This window comes from Struthio camelus, chromosome 2 (assembly GCF_040807025.1).
Source record: "Struthio camelus isolate bStrCam1 chromosome 2, bStrCam1.hap1, whole genome shotgun sequence".
NCBI lineage: Eukaryota > Metazoa > Chordata > Aves > Struthioniformes > Struthionidae > Struthio > Struthio camelus.
In genome coordinates, this window is record NC_090943.1 from 158,133,847 (window position 1) to 158,156,848 (window position 23,002).

General features: G+C 39.0%; 1 protein-coding gene across 8 annotated transcripts in view; it reads right to left on the reverse strand.

The window, feature by feature from the left end:
• The window catches only part of SAMD12 (sterile alpha motif domain containing 12), a 182,455-nt gene that overhangs the window by 129,361 nt on the left and 30,092 nt on the right, over nucleotides 1-23,002 (reverse strand). For 6 of the 8 annotated variants that reach the window (XR_011139305.1, XM_068933159.1, XM_068933158.1 and 3 more), the window contains one exon: nucleotides 5,108-5,237. Coding sequence is in view for 6 of the 8 variants with exons in the window: in XM_068933159.1 (XP_068789260.1) it covers nucleotides 5,108-5,237 (130 nt within the window). In the remaining 2 variants the exon portion in view is untranslated. The remainder of the gene's footprint in view (nucleotides 1-5,107; nucleotides 5,238-23,002) is intronic. The other 2 variants (XR_011139306.1, XM_068933160.1) reach the window with 1 other exon arrangement.

Genomic DNA, 23,002 nt, shown 5'->3' on the forward strand with positions numbered 1-23,002 from the left:
TCTGAGACAAATAAAAGCGTTGAGGAATGCTCAAAACCTGCCGAAGGTTTGGGACAGAACAGAGAAGACTGTGGCAAACAGAACTTTAATAATATCTATGTATCCATGCAACACTTTGAAAAGAAAAGGAAGAGTAACTTAGTGAGGATTCAATATGTTGCATAGGGATACAAGAGTAACCTGAAACGGAGCCAGGAATTCTCTAAATTCCAGCATGGTATCTTAAACTGCAAGACCACCTTTTCACCAAGATGTTACATAACCTAGGTATTTAAGTCAATATGATATACCCCCAATATTCTGCCAGTATATTAATCAAGTGAACAAATTAAACTGATTCAGATTTAAAAGCAAGACTTGCACATGTATTTCATAAACATATAAGGCAATACAGGTGATTCAGTGTAAGCATCTTCGGAGACTTAGCCAGATTTTAAGGCTATTTGCAGCAGGTTTTCACATAGTTCATTTTCTGAAATGCCGTTTGGTGTTTAATGAATATTCATAAGTTCTGGTTCCTTCTAAAACTAAAAAAGGTTATCCTGAGACCTGTTCCTTTTCTCCTTAAAAGTTTAATTTAAAAAGGCTTGAGTCCTTTCAAGTACCTCCTATCAAATTCCTTCACTCGGACCAAGGTATCTCTTGCGTATTACTTTGACAGAATGAGGTTTGTTTAATGATCGTAGCATTAAAGCCTCATGCTCTGAAGCCATGCATTAGCACACTGGGGAACATGGTGTAAAAACAAGAGATGAAGCAGGGTTTCTTCTCCTCCCTTTCTTTCAACAAATCATACACCAGCAAGTACTTACATACTCATCTTTATTTAATTTTTTTCCAATAGATCATTTTCCCCAAAATGGTTATTCCTTCATCATTCTATGCCAAGTCTTGCTCCTACTGGTGCTGAATGCAAAAATGTTCATTTGTTTCCATGGTGGAGAATAAAACCGTCAAAGAAAAACCCATCTCTCAAAAAGAATTCTCCTGCCAATAAAAAGTGGTGCTGTCTGGTAAATTCAAATCCACAACCAACCACTGAAAGCAGATGCCAGTTCCTCAGTCCTGCTGCTTGGACTGTACTGGTATAAAGTGGATGTAAAAAGCTGACCAGCTGGAGCAACATTTTATACCCCCTCACACTAATGTAAATGTCACCAGCAGTTGTAGAGCCTCTGGAGACAAGGTCCTACTGCTACATTGCTTTCTTGGTTATACAGCCACTGCCACCTTTATTCCCACATTTTTTTACGGTCATATTTTTCCTACCAATGGTATTTCACATCCAGTGTGCTCAGATCTCGCTCGGTGTTAGTCCTTCACATTCTTTTGGTTGACTTTGGGCTAAACACCGTGAAAATGGTCTCCTAGCTGTTGCCGAGTAACTCAACCTAACCAGACGCCCCACTCACTGAATTTAAGGAGTTTGTGTATTAAAAAAAAAAAAAAAAACAAACCCTCTCTCAACTTCTTATTAGACCTTTTCAGATATAATTCTCCCTAACTGGCTGCAAAATGCATCTCACTGGTTCTGAAGTACTCAACAAGTACCCATCAGATTTCAGGATCACAGGATAATTCAGACTAGAAGGGACTTCCTGAGGTCTCTGGCCTAACCTCCTGCTCCAACGAGGGTCAACTATAAGATTAGAGCAGGTTGCTCTGGGTTTTATCCAGTTTGTGCTTGAAACTCTCCCAGGATAGAGATTGCACAGCATTCCTAGGCAACCTGCTCCACTGCCTGACTGTCCTCATGGGGAAAACATTTATGCCTATACCCAGCCTTAACCTCACCTGTTCCAGTTTATATGCCTGTTGTCTGTCTTTCTCCCACCATGCACCATTGTGCCTGGCTCCATCTTCTTGATAACATCTGTGCACATACTGGGGGCTGCTGTTAAGCCCCCACAAAGCCACTTCTCCAGGCTGAATAAGCCCAGTTCCCTCAGGCCCTTCTCACAGGGCAAGTGCTCCAGCCCCGATCATCTTGGCAGCCCTCAGCTGAGCTTGCTCCAGATTTTCAACGTTTTTTCAGTGTTGGGGATCCAAAACTGTGATCTAAAAAGCGCAGAGAAAAGGGCAATAAGGACTCCCCTTAATCTACTGGCTATGCTCCTGTTAACGCAGCCCAGGATTCTGTTCAGCTTCTTTGCTACCAAGGCCCACTGCTACCTCACTTCATCTTGTTATCTCTTAAGACTCCTAGGTCCTTTTAAGAAAGCTGCTCCCCAGGCAGTCAGCCCCCAGCTTATATCGGTGCAAGGGGTTCTGCCTTCCCAGCTGCAGGACTTGGCATGTGTCCTTGTTTCAGAAGGTTCAGATTGAGCCATTCCTCTAGCCTGTTTAAGTCCCTTGGAATTGGCAGCCCTGCCCACAAGTGTATTGACTGCTCCCCACAATTTGGTGTCACCTGCAAACTTGATGAGAGCGCACTCTGTCCTGTGAACTCTTTGAGGCCACTGATAATATGAAGCTCTTTTTTTTTCCCTCTGTTATGTACACCAGCATCTCTTCCTTACACATCTACAGCTGGTTCTTTTCTTTCTTCTATAGAAAAAAAAATCTATACAAAGGAAAGGACACTTGGTTTTAGATTTTTGCCCCCAACTCAGCCAACTGTAATCAGTGGTTTATTATCTCAGATGCTTAAAATGCCAGACTTTTCAACACATATGGTTAAAAGCTGCTAGGTATGTTTGTCCAAGACTATTTTCCTGGCTTATGACCATGCCTTAGATTTTTATTTTCAAGTAAGGGCTAAATACCATTTTCTTGTCATTTTCAGTTAGTTCATTTCCGTCATATTTTTCCATATTAAAGCAGCTTGTAAAGTCATTTACATTCCTGAGAAATTTTCAACAATAACATCACTTTTCCACAGCCATATTAAAGTGTACTGGAAATAGTTACACTACCTCAGCTTAATCTTCATACTAGTTAGATAGAACAGTTTTCTTACTCTTTTCATGGTCTACATTTTTGAGCCACAAATCCACTGTTCTACCACTTTATTAGATTTCAAATAATTGAGATCACAGGGACCAACAGCACTGTAAACATCATCCCGAGTTATTGATTTCATTCATAATACACTCACAATATACTTTCTAAAAGTCTTTACAAATATTGATCACATTTGTTCTTTTCTTTGGTAGTTACTGTATTGAAGCTATTTTCCTTACTGCAGACTTGCTTTCTAACACTTATACTAATATTCTCCTTACATCTCTTCTGTGTAAAGTAGCAAAGATTTATCTTAATTCCCTCTTCTCACAAAGGTCTATAAAGTTCCAAGCTTTGCACATCTACAAAGAAGCTATAGATTTCCATGTGTGTTTAAATTAAAATGAAAACAATGTTTTATTCCTTTCAACCTCTTCTCACAGTGTTTTAAATTCAGAAAGAGACAGCATGCAACATAGTAGCAGAAAAAGTGAAAAAAATCTTAATTTCAAGTTTTTTCTGGTAGCTTGAGGTAGTCACTTTTATACACATGGGTGGAGACACAGAAATGTAGCCCAGTCTTATAGATTACATTTAAGATACTGAGAAACAGATGATAAATTAGAGGAAATAATGGTTAATAGTACAATGGTTAAGCTCAGCTCAACTCTTACTAACCCAACACAAAGCACTTATCTTGTATACACATACATGCATATACTTACATATATGGCTACATAATGAATTAAGATCAGTAGTTTAGTTTGCCATGCTGGCAATTACTCATATATTATCAGAAAAGAATGAACAGCAACAGGAGTTAATGGAAAATTTGAAACACTGCAAGCACACGTATACAAACAGATATTGATTAAAACATATTTTAGTTAACATATTATTGTTAAGAGAGAGATTTGTATGCAAAACTGAAATCTCTGCTTGATATTAAATGACTGAATGTCAGTTCCCCGGGTTGCACACCATTGCTTCAGAGAATAAATTAGTGTTTCACATTAAACTTTTAACAGATTAATTAATGCCTGGGATGTAGGTAAAAATGCTGTTTAACTCCCAAATTACATTTATGTTTATATTAACCCAGTTACTTAACCAAATTGATGTCACTTCAAAGCGGCCAGCTAAAATACTACTACAGCAAACTGAGAAGGAGTTAACAAGTTAACTAGCTCAAGAAAATCAATATTAGCTTCTGAACTAAATGGGAAGATACAATACGTTAATATTGTTTAATGTATTACTCTAAGACAAGAAATCGAGTTTTGAGGGTTTGTAGGTCTTGAGGGTATTTAGGGGACAAATTGTAACAGAAAGAAGAAATATTTTTTTAGACTAGAGAAGGAAAGCATGTGCGAGTGGGATGACCTCCTTCCAATACAGATAAGGCTGCAAGAAAGATGATGGTCTGTACTCCAGCTACACATGGGACAAAAATCAGCTTCACTGGCAGGAAATAACAGTTTAGATCGACATGAGGAAAATACTAACTTTAAGGATCATAAGGCACTGGATATAGAGATGTAAAAATCTCCACTGCAAATTTTTTATAACAAGTTAGACAAATATCCGTCAGAAATGAGTTTGATACGTTGATCCTGCTTCACCCCTAGGGAGGAGCTCAGCTGGGCTTCCTTCGCATCCTACATGTCAAGGATTTTAAGCTGAATTAAAAACAAGAAAAATCTCAAAAGAGAATCTGACCTCCTCAAGGTGAAATAGCTCAAAAAAGTGAAAAAAAAACCCATCCTCATTTACATTTTTCCTCACAAGACTCTTCTTAATGTTTTGGCTTTTATTTTGATTTGGAATGAATATTTCAAAAGTGAATTCCAGTTTTTAACAGTGCAAGCTGCAAACACAAGAATGGACAGTCCTCAGGGTCCAACTCTTATTCACATACATGCTTGTCTTCTTCTTTCCTCATTATATTAACCTTGAATAATCTGAAATTTATTTTTTTAGAAATGTGAAGAATCACCTATTCACCACAGTCAATGCAAGCTACTATATTCCCACTGCTCCAAACAACTCTTCAGGCCTACAACTAACAGAAGCCCTTATATACAGTCTTAATCTAAACAACAATGCAAAACACAATTTGCCCCATTTTAAGTAAGTAAAATATTTCTGATACTGCATACTTTACCAGTTATGTCATGCTGTTTGAATGACTCACTGTAGATTTGATACTGATTCGGGCAATGTTTCTTCAACCACTTGCAGACATCCTGTTGGGTCCACAAAGCCACCGGCTTGGTCAGCTTCACAGTGCCAGCCTAGAAACACAGAATGAGAAAAGAAATGAGATTTAGTCCACACACACATTTCTGAAATTTGACTTGGTCAAATCCATGTAAGGTATCAAAATAATGAATGCTATATGGGATCCAGCAATCACCAGCACATTGCAAACGTATTATGCAGGAATCACACACAGTGAAAGGTTAACATTATTCTGCATTGTATATATATTCCTTACATCACAAAAACATATTTTATCATCTCTCACTTGAATAACAATTTAATACTGACAGGTGCCACACAGGCAAGTGCGGAACTCCGGATGGTGCAGCCCATAGCGGAGGGGTTTGCCGTGGGGCGCTCCCCAGGAGTTAACAAACCCGGGTGCACCACAGCCGATGCCACCACACTGTGGGGTCGCAGCAGCCTGGGGGCACGCCCTCCAATGACCCCATGATTGACAAGTTCAGACAAAGGAGGAACGACAGTGCAGACCCACACCGTAAACATCTCGGCGCTGCAGAACCATTCCCTGCGGAACCAGCCGTTCGTGGGTGCACTGTCACCCACCGAGCAGTGCCGCGGGCTGAGCACGAGGTTACCTGGGGATGTGCCCACTGCTATTGTCTAGAGCTGTACAGCTTTGGTGTAACTGGGGGCTGGCATGGTTCTGACTGGCTCTAAAAGGGAGCAAGCCACATAGATTCGTGTGGACTCAGACCCACCCGTCAGCTGCCCTGAGGACCCGAGGACCTACCTGTCAGCGGGGATGCCCCTGATGTCAACAGCATGGTGAGGAGGAACCAGGGAAAATTAGATCGGAAGGGTGGCCCATAAGGGGTGAGAGCAGTCGCTGTACCGTGCCCCCATCTGCTTGAGAAACCGGGGAAAACTATACTGGAGGAGCGGCCCTCAAGGAAAGGGCAAGAGCGGTTGTCGTACCGTGCACCCGTGATTGAATTGTAGAGCTCTGATATGTATATATGTTTTCAGTCCTGTTGTATTTCTAGCTTTGCTATACTTTTATCTTTGTTATAACTTCTTATCCCTAATAATTCTCACACTTGACAAATCACGATCTCTTGATTTCAGTGCAACTCACCCCGGAATCAGAAAGAAACCTGGACGCCCCTTTAGTGGCTGTCACAAAATATCCCTTCTAGAATGATTTTGATCATGAAGGTCCAGCTTCTTCCATCTGCTTTGTGACAATCAGCAAAAAGCCAATAGTTACAGCTAACAGGTTAACATTGACTTTCCAAAGGTGAAAGCTCCAATTTCAGTGCTGCCATTTCCTATTATTATCTATTAACATGAAAAATTCATCAAATGTACTTTCATTACAACAATCCTGTACATTTTGGCCAATATCCCTTAGATTCACAAATAAGGATTTAATTGCTGCTCAAAATCATTTTACTTCATGGACTGTCAAGATGTTAAAAATTCTGGTCTTACAACTCCCCTGAGCACTCCTTTTGTCTCTCTACAGCTCTTGGTCTTGATTATTAAAAAAAAAAAAAAAAAAAAAGAGTGGGATCCATTTTTTTTTACTTTTTGTTATGGTATTGTATTTTAAGTTAGTTCAGAATTACTAAGTTTAATTATTGGTTCAGAATCTATTTGTTACCTGCTAACAAACTTTCTAGATAAACATATAAAAGTGCAATTTTGCTCAAAATAACAGGGGTACGTTTGGCATAGGGAGGCTCTGGATTTTGCATCTTAGCAGCTCGTAACAAATACAGTGAGTTTACAGATGAAAAATAGACTTGTAAAAAGGTAAGCCTGTTTCTGCTCTTCATCAAATCTGTTCAATTTCCATTGTTGTAAAAGGTACAGATTACATAGAGCAGAGAGATAACAACGGAGAACTGAATAGTCCTAATGGAAAGAACCCAGCTTGAACTTCAAGTCCTGGTTTGGAGAACAATCTCTTGATCTGTTAATTGTATAACAGACAATAGTTGCAGCCCTATGAAAAGTTAGAAGCCAGTGAAACCAGGCACCACTGAACAACTAATTCCCACACAGGGCCCATTTCAGGTAATCACACTTCACAGCAAAATCTCATTGTAATGTAGATCAGAACTTTCCTAAAATACAGCTATTTTCACACGATAGCCAGACGAGCTGTAGAAACAAACAATTGGAGGGCTGACTAGTTTACTACTAAATATTCTAGAAAAATTAAAAGGAGATACATGACTACAATCAGGACTACAAATCAGGAAAGAGTGATATGGAATAACTGCTCCCCTAATGACTCCCCTAATAACTGCTCCCTGTTTCCATATTGCAGTCATTATCCTGAGCCAAACCCCAGTGCCCTCTCTTGTAACTGTATGTAATATAGTTTTATACTCCTCCTCATCCATCTCCAACACGCAAAAGCAAAGGGGACCCAGACAGCTTGAGCTCTTTCATCTACACAAATGTGGGAAATTAATCATAAAAACACAGACCATCAACAACTAAGAAACAATACTGTTAAGTATCACCTCTCAGCTAAGACTCGTAACTAGATCAAAGAGATTAGCTTAAAGCAAGTGTTCCTGTAGGCAAACACAGCCTCCGTGCAGAAGTGTCAGACTGACCGCAACTGAAGGGTGACAGTTGCAGTCTTTGAAAAGGCTGGAGCCTTCAAATTCACAAGTGAGACATCTCCATCTCCCAGTTTTGACATTACCACAAAAGATCAAGATTATCATTATTAGGTCAAGCATGTTCATCAACTACAATTAGAAAAGATCTTGCAACAAAACTCTACTTCAAATGAGCTTAGATTGTTTCTGTCAAGGAATAGCAGACTACACACCAATGGAGGTGGAGCTGGTGATATATGTTCACACTGAGCACTTCAGCTGAGATGGTTCCAAGTTAGAGCAATATTAACAAGTACTTCCAGTTTTTAGGCTTCCTTTTTTTCCTGTAATTCTCCTACATTCACCATTATATGAAGTCAGAAGAATCCCTTTAAGTGTCACCTCCTTATGAGAAAAAGACTGCTATTCAATATGTTCCCGACAATTCAGTTTTATCACATATAATCTGAGCAAACAGATTTACAATTTAAAAACATAAAACACTCATAAACTAAGTCAATTGCATTATTATATGTATAAAGCCATATTTCATTTAATCAAATAATGTACCTCTACACATACTTTTTTTTTTTAATATAAAAATTTTGAGTTCTAGAAGAGCAGAACTACAGGAATACAGTTCACATAATGGTTGAGGTTGAAAGGGACCTTTGGAGATCATCTAGTCCAATCCTCTTGCTCAGGCAGGGTCAGCTAAAGCATTTTGCCTAGAATTGAGTCCAGACGGCTTTTGAAACTGTCCCAGTGTATTCCCCCCCACCTAAAGTTTTTTTTTTAAAAAAAAAAAAAAAACAACACACAGTCTCTATCCAGAAGACTAAACAACCTTACATAAATGTGCAATTATTACCAGTGCACATTGCTGATATAAAGGCATGGGGACACCAATGTGTCCATTTACTTCATGATTTTGTCAAAGAACTGAGTCTACAGAATAAAGTCAGTTTCAAAAGATCGACTTCCATGCTGAGCATGTAAAATACCTATCCTCCAATTCCTTGCGTGCTGCGGTACACAGTTAAGTGATGTTTTCCTGTAAAAACTGGAGGTGAAGGAGAATTTCATCTCAACCACTTTTCTCTGTTAGGGCTCATAGCAGATTCCCTAGATATTGCCAGCCAGAGATTATTCCCACATTTACACAGATGCACTTTGTCAGACAGACCTTTTCAAAGTTGCTCTGAAATTTTTCATTGCTAGAAGCCCAAACAACTGAAGTAATGTTAAGCCAGTGTTCTGCATGTCATATTTGGTCCATAGAGGACATCGTGCAGAGAGACTGACTTAGGCCCAGGGATCATGGCAGAGCTAAAATTCTGACTGGCAAATATGTTGCGAATTTCTCATGCCCTACCTTCCCTATCTCTCTTTCATTGCCTGGGTAGAAGTTAAATAAATGGCAGAAAATGTATAGTTGAATATACAGTAGAATGCACATCCCTTAGCTTAACCTTTTTTGTTTGTTTTAAATAAAAATACATTCACTAGAAACGCGGATGCTGTTCTGAACAAGCAAACACACACCATTGAAATTTACAGCTTTCACAATAACGGGCAAAACCACATACTCCCCCAAAAAATTGTTTCTAGTCTTACACTGGCACCTATCAACCTACAGCAGGCAAAAGCCTAACGGACAGACCTGCAGCCACAGAAGAAACAAATTCCAGGGCTGTTTACCCTGTGCTGTAACAGGGACAGCGCTTGCTTTCCCATTAACCCTTCCAGGAAAGAGGCCAGTCTTCTGCACAGACAGGACCCAGCAGAGATCTGGAAAAGGGACAACTTCTGTCTACACAGCAAGTGCCCCATTAGCGTGCCTTGTTCAGCTATGAAGACAAAAGGCTCTTCTTTGAACTTCTCTAGCCTGCTTGTTACTGCTACTGGAGTCAAAGAAGAAAGAGAACAAATTTCAATGAAGAGTCCAATATTATGGGATCAGTTAACTGATTTTTATTTCACACATATATAAATGCATTTCCTTTACAAAAACATCAAAGAAAAAAAAAGTAAAAATAGCGATATAATAATAGCAGTCTCTCTGATTCCACAGAAATCCCCAGTAACAGGATCAAGACTTTAACACATGCATCTCTATATGAATTTCTGCTGAAATTGAAAGATATTTGTAAGCATTGCTCTTGGAATTTTTGAAGACTAGAGGAAAGTCTGTCACCTCTTGAAAAATAAATTGTTAATGGCTTTTCTTGTGCATTGTAAAAATACATCAAATATATACATACAAATCATATATAGCTCATTGTATATATATAATATATAGCTGATACAATAAGCTGATGCAATAGCTGATTTACAAGCTATTTATTTCTAGCTGGAAGTACATAGGTGATCTGAATGTTTATTATAACTGCAGAGGATGCTGTTTTCAGTTCAGCAGCTATTCTCCTTTTAAAAGGCTTAAACACTATTGTGTTAGACATCTAAATAACTAAGCTTACCAGCAGTTACAATACCAAAGTAACATTTCCCTCTATGCCTGTGGAACTGAAATGTGGCTACAAATGTAGCGATTATGCAGTACAATATACAGATCACTGCACAGAAAATATACACAGCAATTCCTTACTGTCAGTGTTTAGAATTATAATAACCAAAACATGTCCAACAAACTTATAACCAAAGCTCAAATAGGACTTTTTTTATATCGACACTATAGCAACATCAAGCATTATGTTTAATTTTCTAATTTATAAAAGCTTGATGAGTTAGAGGAATATAGGCATTTTGAAGCAATAGTTATAAATAGTATTGTTGTCACCTTTATTTTTGGAATGTCATATCCAAAATGTTCTTTAATCAGATGCTCCAGATCTAAGCTTTTTTAAAATATCCCTCCTTCCCACAACACTCATTTGTGAATTTTCCCCTCCTCTAAAGCTAGATTTTATTTATACTAGAATATTCTCAGGATAGCACCTTGATCACACAAACATACCTACAAGATAAGTCCTCCCCACCACTAAGTATACAGAAACAATCTAGACAGGTGAAAGACATATTATGCTTTATTTCTGTACATCAGCTCAGTCAAATAGTAGGGCCAAACTGATATAAGAAAAAAAAAATCTTTGGTATAGCCTGCCATTTCTTCTTCTTAACACAAACTTCCTAAAATTGCCCTTTGCTGGCAATGATTTTATAAGTTTTAACACTGCAGAATACTATGCAAGATTTGTGCCATATATAGGTCCAATATGTATAAAAGTGTTCAGTATTCATATCTCTTCTTATATATTGAACAAAACCTGTTTCTTCAGGATTTTGTGTTAAACTCTTTCCTCTAAATTTCCTAAATACAGTTTTGGCTATGTGCACCTCTAGCTATAAAAAATGACTATACCAACAGGAAAAAATAAATCAGCATATTTAACACATGACAACATCATGCTCTGTTTGGTCTATGATGCAGAGCATACAGTATTTAAAAATCACCAACTCAAGTGAAAAAAAAAAAAAAAATCAAACAATGGCCAAGGTTGGAAGGGACCTGTCGAGATCACCTAGTCTAACTCCCCTGCTCAAGCAGGGTCATCTAGAGCACATTGCCCAGGATCGCATCCAGGTGGGTTTTGACTGTCTCCAGGGAAGGAGACTCCACTACCTCTCTATAAATATATAAATCAAACTGATAGCTCGGGCATTATTAGAGAGAGAGTTTCAGTGTTCAGAATAGCATTAGCAACCAAGCCCTGTTCTTCCTAAGTAACGACAAACAAGTTATCTCATCAGCCTTACAGGTGCCGTTTACCAAGCCTGCCAATTTCCAAGGTCAATGTATTCGCTAGAATTTCTTCATTTACTGTATTTTACGCTACAAAAGAAAAAAAAAACTCTTGTGCTTTCGAGTGACAAAAGATTGAACACAATTATTAAAAACACTTTACGCACCGTGATTCAAGTTATTTGAAAGAACTTCTCAAAACTAAGCATTTTGTGCATTTGGGAGCGTGCTCGGATTACAAAACCCAGGGAAGCTGGAGATCGCGTTCCTCCTAACAAGGGAGTGGGTCTGCTACGGAGACTGCAGGCCTAATACCACTTGTAACATCCAATTTGCCTACACATTGATCCTGACATTTAACCGAAGTCCATAAATGTTTACTCACAAATTTATCCAAAGTCAGGTCCTACCCTTTCTGCCCAATAAACTTGAATAAAACAGAGCCTGAGTAAAAGAGATGCTTCTTAAAGCACGAAGGCAGGTTCTGTTCCAACACACGTCGTGAGGCTTTCTCTGCTCCACAGTTTACAGTTAAAACAGCAAAGGACAAAGCTGCAGCACTCTTGTTACAACTCTGCTGGTCAAAGCACACGAGCAAGGCAAGGCAGGGAGAAGTACCATCATTTATCAGGCTGGCAGTGCTGAGTTCTGCCAGCGGCATTTCAGACATGAAGACACCTTCATGCTGAGTACACCTTGAGTACACCCACTCAGCGTTAACCCAGCTTGGCAGTTTGAGAGAAAAGGAAGCTGTAAGCTCTGAGAGAAAGAAGTGGAATAGCAAAGAAAACCAGTAAGGTCACTGCCACCTAATAGGAACAGAGAGCTTGTGATGGGTAACCATCACCCATAGAGTAATACAGACTCAGCTAGGGCAGGAAAACTTGTAACATGGCAGAAAACCGTAGAGATGTCTATGGGCAGACAAAGAGGACGGGAGGAAATAAGTGGCACCACTTTATGTGTGAAGTCGAGAAGCAATGAAATACTTTTTAATCAAAAGGTAAATAACTTCTGCAAGCAAACTATGAAGGTCCATGCATATATTTAAAAATTAGAAAAATAAATTGTATTTATATTTGATACAGGTGAAGCAGTGAACTTCAAAAGCTATCTAAGTTGCTATCAAACTCTCAGGCTATTCAGGACTTTAATAGCATCATTTTCATAACTTATGACAAGAAGCAAAAGCATCAATACCCAATAAGAATCTCGAAATCTTTTTTTTTTTTTTTTAAACAGACTTGGGTTATCTTTCTAAAACCAAGAAAAGAAGAGTATTTTTCCTACACTCCCAAATTACTTCTCCAACATTAAACTGCCTATATAAATCTCAGAATTAATGACTAACATAAAAGCCAAGTTTTCACGTCTGGAAAGAACAGATGAAATGAGCAAGGGTGGTGAATGTATTTTTATATGATATCTTAAAAGACTGAAGAGTTTGGAAAGGATAAATTTTGATTTAGAAATATACTTTCTCAGGTAGCCATACTAATAAATTTTTCTAGCAAAGACTTTACAAAAAATTATAATAATGAGCACCCCTCATAAAACACTGAAACCTCCATTGTGTTATGTTCCAGTTGGTATTCAGAATTTTAATTCATTTACCCTAATTTCAAGGTGAGGGTGACAGAGCACTGGAACAGGTTGCCCAGAGAGGTTGTGGAGTCTCCTTCCTTGGAGATAGTCAAAACCCACCTAGACGCCATCCTGTGCAATGTGCTCTAGTTGACCCTGCTTCAGCAGGGGGTTGGACTAGATGATCTCCAGAGGTCCCTTCCAACTTTGGCCATTCTGTGATTCTGGTAACGAATTAATAGAATTTTATCTAAGATTTGAAAATGACAAACAAATGGAAGTGTGTTCCTCTCTTTAAATAAAGGAAAATATTGTAAGAGACCATTTTTATCATTATAAAAGGCAAGGAGTGCTTAAAACTTTAATTCAATTAGAAATTCAAATGGCTACAATCTAATTTATTACTTAAGTTGCTGTGAAAAGTAAACTAAAGTCAGTGTGGTAAATAAAAGATTTTTAAATAAGTCCTTACAATTTAGTTTAAACAAAGCCTGTTTTAAAGGCCTGCTTTGCACTGGCTTTGTTTTTAACCAGGAAATAAATTGCTATCAGTGCCACCAAGAAGGATTAAAACAGAGTAACTACAGCAACTATTGTACAAGACAAACACACCTATGATTCAACACACAACGTCCACTTTTGATGACAGCTATACAGCCATGGGAGACCCACCAAATCTCCTCAATAATGCTGGAAACTCATTCAGTCAGTGCCTTGCACGCTCAGAGCAGCAAGCTCATGTCTCACGTTTGCAGCCCAGCACCAAGCTCACTTGCTCTATGTAGTAATGCACAAAATGCAACCGCTTGGCCGCGATGCCCTGAGCATGGCAGAGGGAGCTGTAGAATGACACAAGAGCATGAACTGGAGGCTGTGCAGCTGCCAGTGAGCTCACATCTGCTAGCACAGGTTGATGCTTGAAAGCGTGCCTCTCGACGCGGCACCCAAACTGCATTACAGCCCTTCTGCACCTTGGACATGCAAATCACAGTCCCACAAGGGCTCTCTCCTTCCCTACTCTGGGACGCAGGCACAGCGCCACACCACACTACCTGCCATCAGGGTCAACACGTGGGATCCCACAAAAGAGGTCGGTCAGTTACCTACACATATAAAAGGGAGTTACTTCCCATCACTGGTTGGTAGAAGAGTCTGACTAGAGCCGTAATACCTTCTGGTTTGCCTAAATCCATGTTCTCAAAACATATAGGTTTGTAAGAGAATTCTATGCAGTGAGCTTGCTGTGTGTGACAGAAGCATAATGAACTCCAGAGAGGGTGTTCAAGGCTCCAGGAGAACTGCAGGCCTTGGCATCTCTGAGCTACATCAAATGCACCTGGAGTTCAAGGAGAGATGCAAATTGGACCCAAACAGAGGTCACGGCCCCCTCATTCCAGCCACTGAACAAACAGGGATGCTCCTCTGACCTCGCGGGAGGGAGGAGGCAGGACAGACAGAAACGGTGACCTCAGCTGAGGACATCTGAGCAAAGCCAGCCCTGTGCAAGAGCAACTTCTACACTAGCGTCCCAAATCAACACCACCCTCTGCTCAAAGACTGATGAACCAGGAAGCAGGTCTTAGCTAGCTTTCAAGCAACACCTGGACTGACCCAATTCACTACCTTCTCTATTTGTGCCTCCCGCTTGAAGGTGTTACAAACAAGCTGCAAGGGAAAAAAATGACAAATTTTTTCAAAATCATCAAGCAAATGATGAAAACAAAAAGGATTGATCTGGAAAATAAGAAAGTATTAGACGGATTTAACTAGTTAAAAGGCTGTCACAAGTATAACTGTCAACAGAAAAGGATAGGTTGAGTTGTCAAATAAAATATCACTGGCAGCATCCAGATCAAAAGTAGAAATAAATAAGATGATATATTATCTTATATAATAAGATAGAATAAGAATGCCCTGGAGAAGAGAAGATTGAGAGGGGATCTCATCAACGTGTACAAGTATCTGAAGGGGGAGTGTCAAGAGGATGAGGCCAGTCTCTTCTCCGTGGTGCCCAGCGACAGGACCAGAGGCAACGGGCAGAAACTGAACCACAGGCAGTTCCATCTGAACCTGAGGAAAAACTTCTTCACTGTGAGGGTGACAGAGCATTGGACCAGGTTGCCCAGAGAGGTGGTGGAGTCTCCTTCGCTGGAGAGATTCAAAAGCCGTCTGGATGTGATCCTGGGCAATATGCTCTAGAGGGCCCTGCTTGAGCAGGGAGGTTGGACTAGATGATCTCCAGAGGTCCCTTCCAACCTAAACGATTCTGTGATTTTGGTGAAAGTATTCTTGTTCAGTAAGATATCACACTCTGAAGGAAAGAATCATGACTTGCAGCTGCTGGTGCTGAGATAAATTGTAGTGGCATTATCAGAAAACTGTGAAGAACTAAAGTGTCAGGAAAGGTGAAGACTGGAAAGGAAAGGAGAAAGGTGAAGACTGAGCACTCCAGCATTGTCAAGAAATTTGCCTGGCATCATGCTAATCGCTGTCAAAGCCCTGAAAACCACTAATGGGACAAACAGGCCAACAATGCTCTGAGAAAGATTACAAGTAGGACCAGGAGGACAATCAAATTTTGGTTTGACAGCCAAATCCAAAGCCAAGAGTGTAATGTTTTAAAGTTCACTTAATCTAAAAACATTGTGCATTTTTATCTTTCCAAACTAAAGATCCATTTCACTCAGTGCGGAACACTCCTTTCAGTTCAAAAATAGAGTATTTGTTTTTGGATATTTGCAAGAGAAAGCAGAGGAAGAGAGCTGCTCTGTCAGGGCAGAGGTTTCTACTTGCACAAGACATCAGTTGTTTGATACTTCTTCACTGACATGGGTTTGATTGCCCTTCTCTGCCTGTGGCAGTTCAAACGACACAGTCCCTGTCCAAAACAGGGCTCTGACCACCAATGTCTTGTATCACAGGCTGCAATCTTCGTAAAAACTTCTCACAAACACAGCTTCTCCTGCTTTTACATAAAGAATCCTACTTAGGACAGTGCATAAATCTGGAGAAGGGATAAGAGTCGTTCACGCAGTCAGTGCCCCCTAAGCACGCTTGTGCAACCACAAAGAGAAAAAAAGGTGGTTCTTTGAACTTCTCCAGCCTACTTGTTACTGCTACTTGAGCCAAAGAAGAAACAGAATGAATTGCAATGAAGAGCCAAGTACTAAGAAAGTCAAATAATTAACTAAACTTTATTACAAGCATATATAAGCACATGTTCTTTATTGCACATAATCACTCACTACAGCAGGAACAGAAACTTGAGACATTTACCCTGAACGTGGCACTCATAATTAGCAGGCTAGCTAAACTTTTATCCCGTCTTATGGACTAGATATTTAACCCAATATGAATCAGCTTCATGGCAAAAGTCTTTATCCACAGAATACTCACTGAGAAGAGGTACAGACCATTACCTCATCTTGGTTTAAGTCGTAGGTTCAAATCCATTCAGATAGGAATAAGAAACTGAACTAGAGCGTATCTAATCACTAAGACAGCGATGAAAAGCAGCCCCCCTTCTCCAACATTGCATCTTGAACTGAGAAACACATTCAGGGCAACTCAAATCTCCGTTCAGAGAAAGTTTACTATTTGTCAAAATTTTTTCTCCTGGCCTAAATTACAAATAAAAAAACACAAGAACAACACCACCCAAAACCCACCTATACTACAAAACTGACAATCACAAAGGAGTCTTCATTACCTTTGCTTTTTTTTAAACCGGTCCTGGCACCTTAACAAGTTGCATCCTAGACAGCTACATCTAAGATGCAACTAAGCAGAGACTGCCTGTCAGTAACTCCACTAAAATATGTGCAAATAGGATTGACTCCAGGCATACTAAGTAGGTTCACTTCTTTTCTTGGAATTCCTCACATACTTAAAGACAGTGATGTAGAAGAATTTTGCTAAAACACAGCCTAGAGCAGCCGCAAAATGCGCTGACCGAACTAGACTGGAGGACATTTTCAATTTGCTGGAAGATACTAACATTACACTGAAATATTGTTGCTCTTTGATTACTGAACAATAAAGAGCAAAAGAAGAGAGCTAAACATGGTAAGGTCTGAAGGATCCTACAGAATTTCTGATTTAATACTTGGGAATTCAATAATAAGAGTTAAAGGAAGCTGGTCTGTATTTATATTTGTTTTGCTGATTACCAGAATACCTCTGACTGTTTGCCACATGCAAACACATTTGGTGATGCCTCGTTCATAATTCTTTACTCTTTGAATTGGATTCTTCCAAAAATGGCTCAACAAGCAATAGCTAGCGATAACAATTGCAAAATAGGCTGCTTTGAAATGAGAACAGCTAGGCAAAAAAGTTCTTCAAACACAGGCTAAGCCTATCTTAGAAACATTAATCTAGGGTCAGTGTGGGATATGTGCTTTTTGGTAACATAATTAAAGAAAAACACATCCATGGCATCCCCAGATAGCATCTCTGAGTGTTTTCATCACCAATTCTGCGAGAATTTTTTTTTTATTCTGAGGATTTACTCATGGAGTTACTGTGACATAACAAATCTGTCCATCGTAGGCCGCACCTAAATCCTTCTATTTCTAATTGCAGTATTCTTTGGAGAAAATACTTCTACATCTCACAGCCTCGGCTTTGGGAAGTAGCTGTGTACTTTTTTTAATAGCTGCTGTATGTCAGAGGTGAAGGACACAGTTCATTTTTTGATCTTGAAGACATATACAGTGAAGCATTTCTGGATGAGAAGCACAACAAAACAGTTATTTCAGTGCTACCAGGTAGTGAGGTTAATTCTGTCATTAGCTCAAAAATACCACATTTGCACGAGGAGAACATTTAACATCCTGAGACGAACTTAATGCCTATTAAATAATGGCAGGTTGCTTTCTTGCAAGGTTTACTCCTTCCAAATGAATCACATTTTTGGCACCTTTGTTTCCAGCAGATGTGCCAATTAAGAGGATTGTACTGTATAAAATAGTATAACCTTTCTATGCCAACTTTCAGTCTTTATGGATAGAAGTTCATATGTAGAAGGCAAGCGTAGCAGCCAAAGCATTTTACGCCCCAACAGAAATCAAAGTTTTTTTGGATATCTTCACCAGCTGAATTTAACTACGTTCTCTTGAGCTGGATACATTTTGAGCAGAACTACTTTATAGGCCAGACACGTACCCGAGTATAAATAAGAAAAGGTCTCTGAACCTCAACAGACAGGTCAATCTCTTGTTTCCTAGCACGACTTTGCTCACACTTCCAGTAAGCGTGAAAGTGAACTTAAGTGAAAAGTAAATGTTGTTAGGAAACACAGATTACTCCAGCTATCCAATTCATGTAAGAGTCCTGCGCTGCAGTGCCTGTGTAGAAGGTCATAATGGATTTATTAAGTTAAGTAGTGTACCTGCCTTCTAGATATTTATTTTTCAAAAGATTCAGGGCACTTTTGACCTTAATTTAGCTTCTTGCTAATTACTGTTGGGGAAAAAAAAAAAGAGTGTTCTTTCCCTAATGAGATAAATCTTATTCTTTTATCACCCCATGATAAAGCCCTGTATTTATACAGGGACTTAAGCATTACAGCGTCCTTTTTATCCCCTTTACTAGGGAGAGCAAAGCACCTCAAACTGAGATGCATGAAGGCCAGCCCCTTTTGGCTAGGGAGCAGCCTAAGTCAGCCAACAAGAAAATACAGAGAAAGCAGCAGAGTGCAAGTGCTATATGCACATCAGGGCCAACACAGGCCAAAGGGAGACATCTTAAGGCACCTCTTCCTGCAGTGACGTAAATAAACTCAAAAGCAAGAGAAAGGTCCATATTTTAAAAGGAAACAGAAAGATGTGCCAGCAGCACCATCTTTATTCAAAAGCCCAAAGATTTGGAGCTCTAGAGACCACATTTACGGGACTTGGCAGACCACAAAAAAGAGAGAAGGGGAAGATTATCATCACTGCTGTGCCCTGAACACATCTCCTAGATTAGGCCATTCATAGGAAAATGGAACTTCCCCAGTAACATGCTGGCACCAAGGGAAGTCTAAACGAGAGAGGAATGATGGTCAAGTGAAGATTTAGGTCTTTGGTTCCAGGTACCAGTTGTAAATCTAGCTCAAATTGTCCCAGTAACATCTTCCTAGGGAAGGCAGCTGTGAGAAGATGCCCTTAAGACTGGGGAGCTGAGAGTTTAGACAAAAAAGGCAGAATGCCAGTATTATGTCAACCTGGCCCCAGTATTAGGAACTTCAGTCTTAAGGAGATGGATGTGAAAGAAAGACAGGCAAAAGGCAAATAAAGCACTGTGAGAGCAGATGTTCATCTGCTGCCATGTGTTGGGTACATGCAGCTTAACCTTCCTGGAGAGAGATCTGCGAAGAGGCGTCTGAATCGGTGCACTAGGGCAACAAACTACCCCTGAGTAAGAACGAAAAATACTGCAATTACATTTCTGAAAGGAAATCAGTCCACTTCTCTTTTTTGAATCACGTGCTTGCAGTTTAAGACTACATGCAAAATTCACACTAATCGTTCAGTTTCTGCTTGCAAAAAGAACAAGACCGTCAGGCAGCAAATAGCAGGCCGTTCTCAAGAGTTACTCCAGGAGAAAACTCATCCCATCACTACACAAGTCAGAACCCTAAACTCTTGTTTAAGTAGATAACACTCTATAGACACACCACTGCATAAAGAAACACGTAACTTGAAGCATCTCAAATTCCCCTTCACATCTACAGTATCATTCTGCTTTCCTGATCAGGGCTTTGGTTGAAACCAAAAACCTTTGGCATTTGTCTCCCCTCCTCCCCCTCCCAGTTAACCCATTTAACTTTTTTCCTCCAGAGTTGGCAAATTTTCTGAAAAACTAATGAAAAACGCAAGCAGGTCCAGTAACATTTCAATTATATGTATAAGGGCATCTTTATTTTCCTCCTGCTTTTTATATTGATGCAACCACAGATGAACAAACGATTCCATGTGAAGCTCATAGCTGTACTGATTCATTTAAGTCTTTTCTAAGAATTATCACATTTAAAAATAAACTAATCCCTATCTAGCCAGAAAGATTAGGTAAATTTGCTACGTTGATATGCAAAAGAAAAACTTCAAAACTACAGATGACTTGCCAAATCCACTTTGCAGCTTTATTTTAGGCTACATTATTGCAGTGCGTCCCAGGTCAGTTGCAAAACTGAATTAGTCTACTATATATTCTCCAGTGCTCAATGTTTGTTCAAGGTTTTTACGCTGGAAGCTTCTGAATTTGTCCAAGTTCAAATCAATATGGGTTCACAAGCAAAAGTAGTCACTGAAAAAAATCAAGGATTAATGATGTTTCAAAGTAACCCGGTGAACGCCCTTTTTTTTTTTCTTTTTTCTTTTTTTTTGGCATTTCCTCCAAAGTCTCCAAGTTTTCTAATCTTCTAGACATCAGAAATAAGAGAAATCAACTGTTAAGGAAGGCTACCAGGCCTTTTACATGAAAATACATCCCAGCACTTGGAGCATAAGCAGATAGCTGATATAAAGAGCACCATCTACTGACAGGCTGCATTTTGACAGACCTAAACAATTTTGCAAGGCGCTGCATGAGGCTTCCAGACAAATAACCTAGCTTTTAAGGAATGCACCTTTCTTCCCAGTGAGGTATAATACTCGCCATGTTATCTCTCTTACTTGCCCTGTTTCTTTGATGCCATTTAACCCATCCTCGCACTCGTGGCTCTCGAGGCATCCCACTCCCTCCAAGATGCAGCAGCGTGGTTCTAGCAGTCAGTCCCCCCCATCTTTCCATTTCTTTCCCATTTCACACTTTCTATGAAGCTTTCCACATTTATATACACTTTCCTCTTACACAGGTAACAATAGCAACTATATCACCCTTTTACAATTATAAATTAACATTTTATTAGCAGTGGCTCATGAAGGCATGTTTCCAAAACCTATTGAGTCAACAAGAATTTTCTATTGAAGTCAATTGCTTTTGAACAGTCCCTAGGTGAGATGCATCTGCCTCAAGACTGCTGAAAGCTTCAACGGATACTTAACGACATGAAACACCTTTCTGTGTTCTCATAGAGGAGATTATATGGAGATGTGAGTTTCCTCCTCACTTTTCTCCAACTTCTGTAGTATTTCTTTGAACATAGTACTACAACATTACATTATTTTACTACGCAAAACTATCACGCATGAAAAACATTTTATTATTTCACTATACAAAATTATTACACATGAGAAATATGAGAAAAGGCTGGTCCCTGAGACACAAGAAGGAAACATTATCAATATCTGCAAATAGTTCTGATGCTATTCTCTTAGTTAATATGATCAGAAATATCCTTCAGGAATGCTAATATATCACCCTGATCACTTCTAAACTCAGGCACACTATACAGTGTAGTAGTACAATGTATCAAACTATAAGCCACATACTTTGAAAGTACTGCCTAGCCCTACTGCAATTAGTTACTATGTAACATTTGTGTTACAGCAGGATGGGAGCGAGATTTTTTTATATATCTGAATGAAGATTAAAACCTTAAAGAATAACTTTTTAACAAAACAGTTATAATTTACTGGTACTAAAGGCCTTCAACTAGCTAATATAAGAAGCACTTGTGATAATTCATTAATTTTAGAAGTGAAAATGGAGAGGAAATATTCAAAGAGTTTTTGCTTTGTGTTGTTTCACTGATTAAACATCAATAACGCATCTAAAGCTGATCAGTTACATTTTTATATTTCATCCAGATTCCACAGGTCAGTGAAACAATTTACCGGTTTTATATAATAATTTTCCTCAATCAATGTAGAACTGGATTAAAAGACAGACAACTGATACGACTTTTACTAAGGGAAAGGTTACAGTCAATCTTGTTTATACACTGGGAAAATTAATATCCATTAATAAAATAAAATTATGAGAAGAATTTTCTAATAGCTAGGAAATTTTCAAGTTCCACCATGTTTTATTGCCCTATTTGTTTGAGTCAGCGCAGAGTTTGCCTCAGCAAAAATGTTGTTTCTTCCTCAGTTCTCAGATACATAAATACAATGGGATATTCAGATTCATTCTAGAAATTATTCTTCCATTAGGCCATGTTTCATCTTCTGCAGTCCAGTTCCCTTTTGCTGCCCATGCTCTACCTCCTTGCCCAACCTGTCATCCACCCTGCAATCTGTTTCCATCAGCTTTGTCTTTTGATCACTTGAGCTCAATCATATTCAAAAATACTATTTCAAAAATGAAAGCCTTGACATACTAAATTATTTCACCAGAGATAAATGGGAGATGAAACAACACGTAAGGAAAGCTAAGCTGATAGTCATTTGACCAAAACAATTTTTTGAAAATAATCGTTCAGCCACTAGTCACTATGCATAATAAACTAGAGTTGCAAGCCATAAAGTAGCCTTCTCTACAGGAACAGTAGTGGCAGTTCAAAACACATGAACCATAACAACCAGTTGAGTTTAAACGTATCCTTCGACGGTCAATAATAAAGGTTTCAGGAAAGCTTTGCACTTGAAATAACACTCTCTATTTTCCTTATCGAGTCTACAAACTTCACAAACCAATACGTAATGCTAGAATGTTGACATTAAAGCTATTTTTCTTCAGGACAAACCTGTGTAAAAAGCAAAAAGTCTGAGTCACCACAACAAAAATAAGTTTGAGGCAGTGTTTTATGTGAGGTAGAATACACAGCTGTGATGGTCTTTCTCTTCAAAAAAAAGTTTTTAAATTAATTAAGGACATTGATTAGTTAAAACACATCTTCCAACCTATGCATAAACTGTATTTAGATAAAAGACTACATACCAGCATAGGTACGTTCAAGTTCAGTTATATCTACCTTTTCATAATGAAAACATTCACGAAA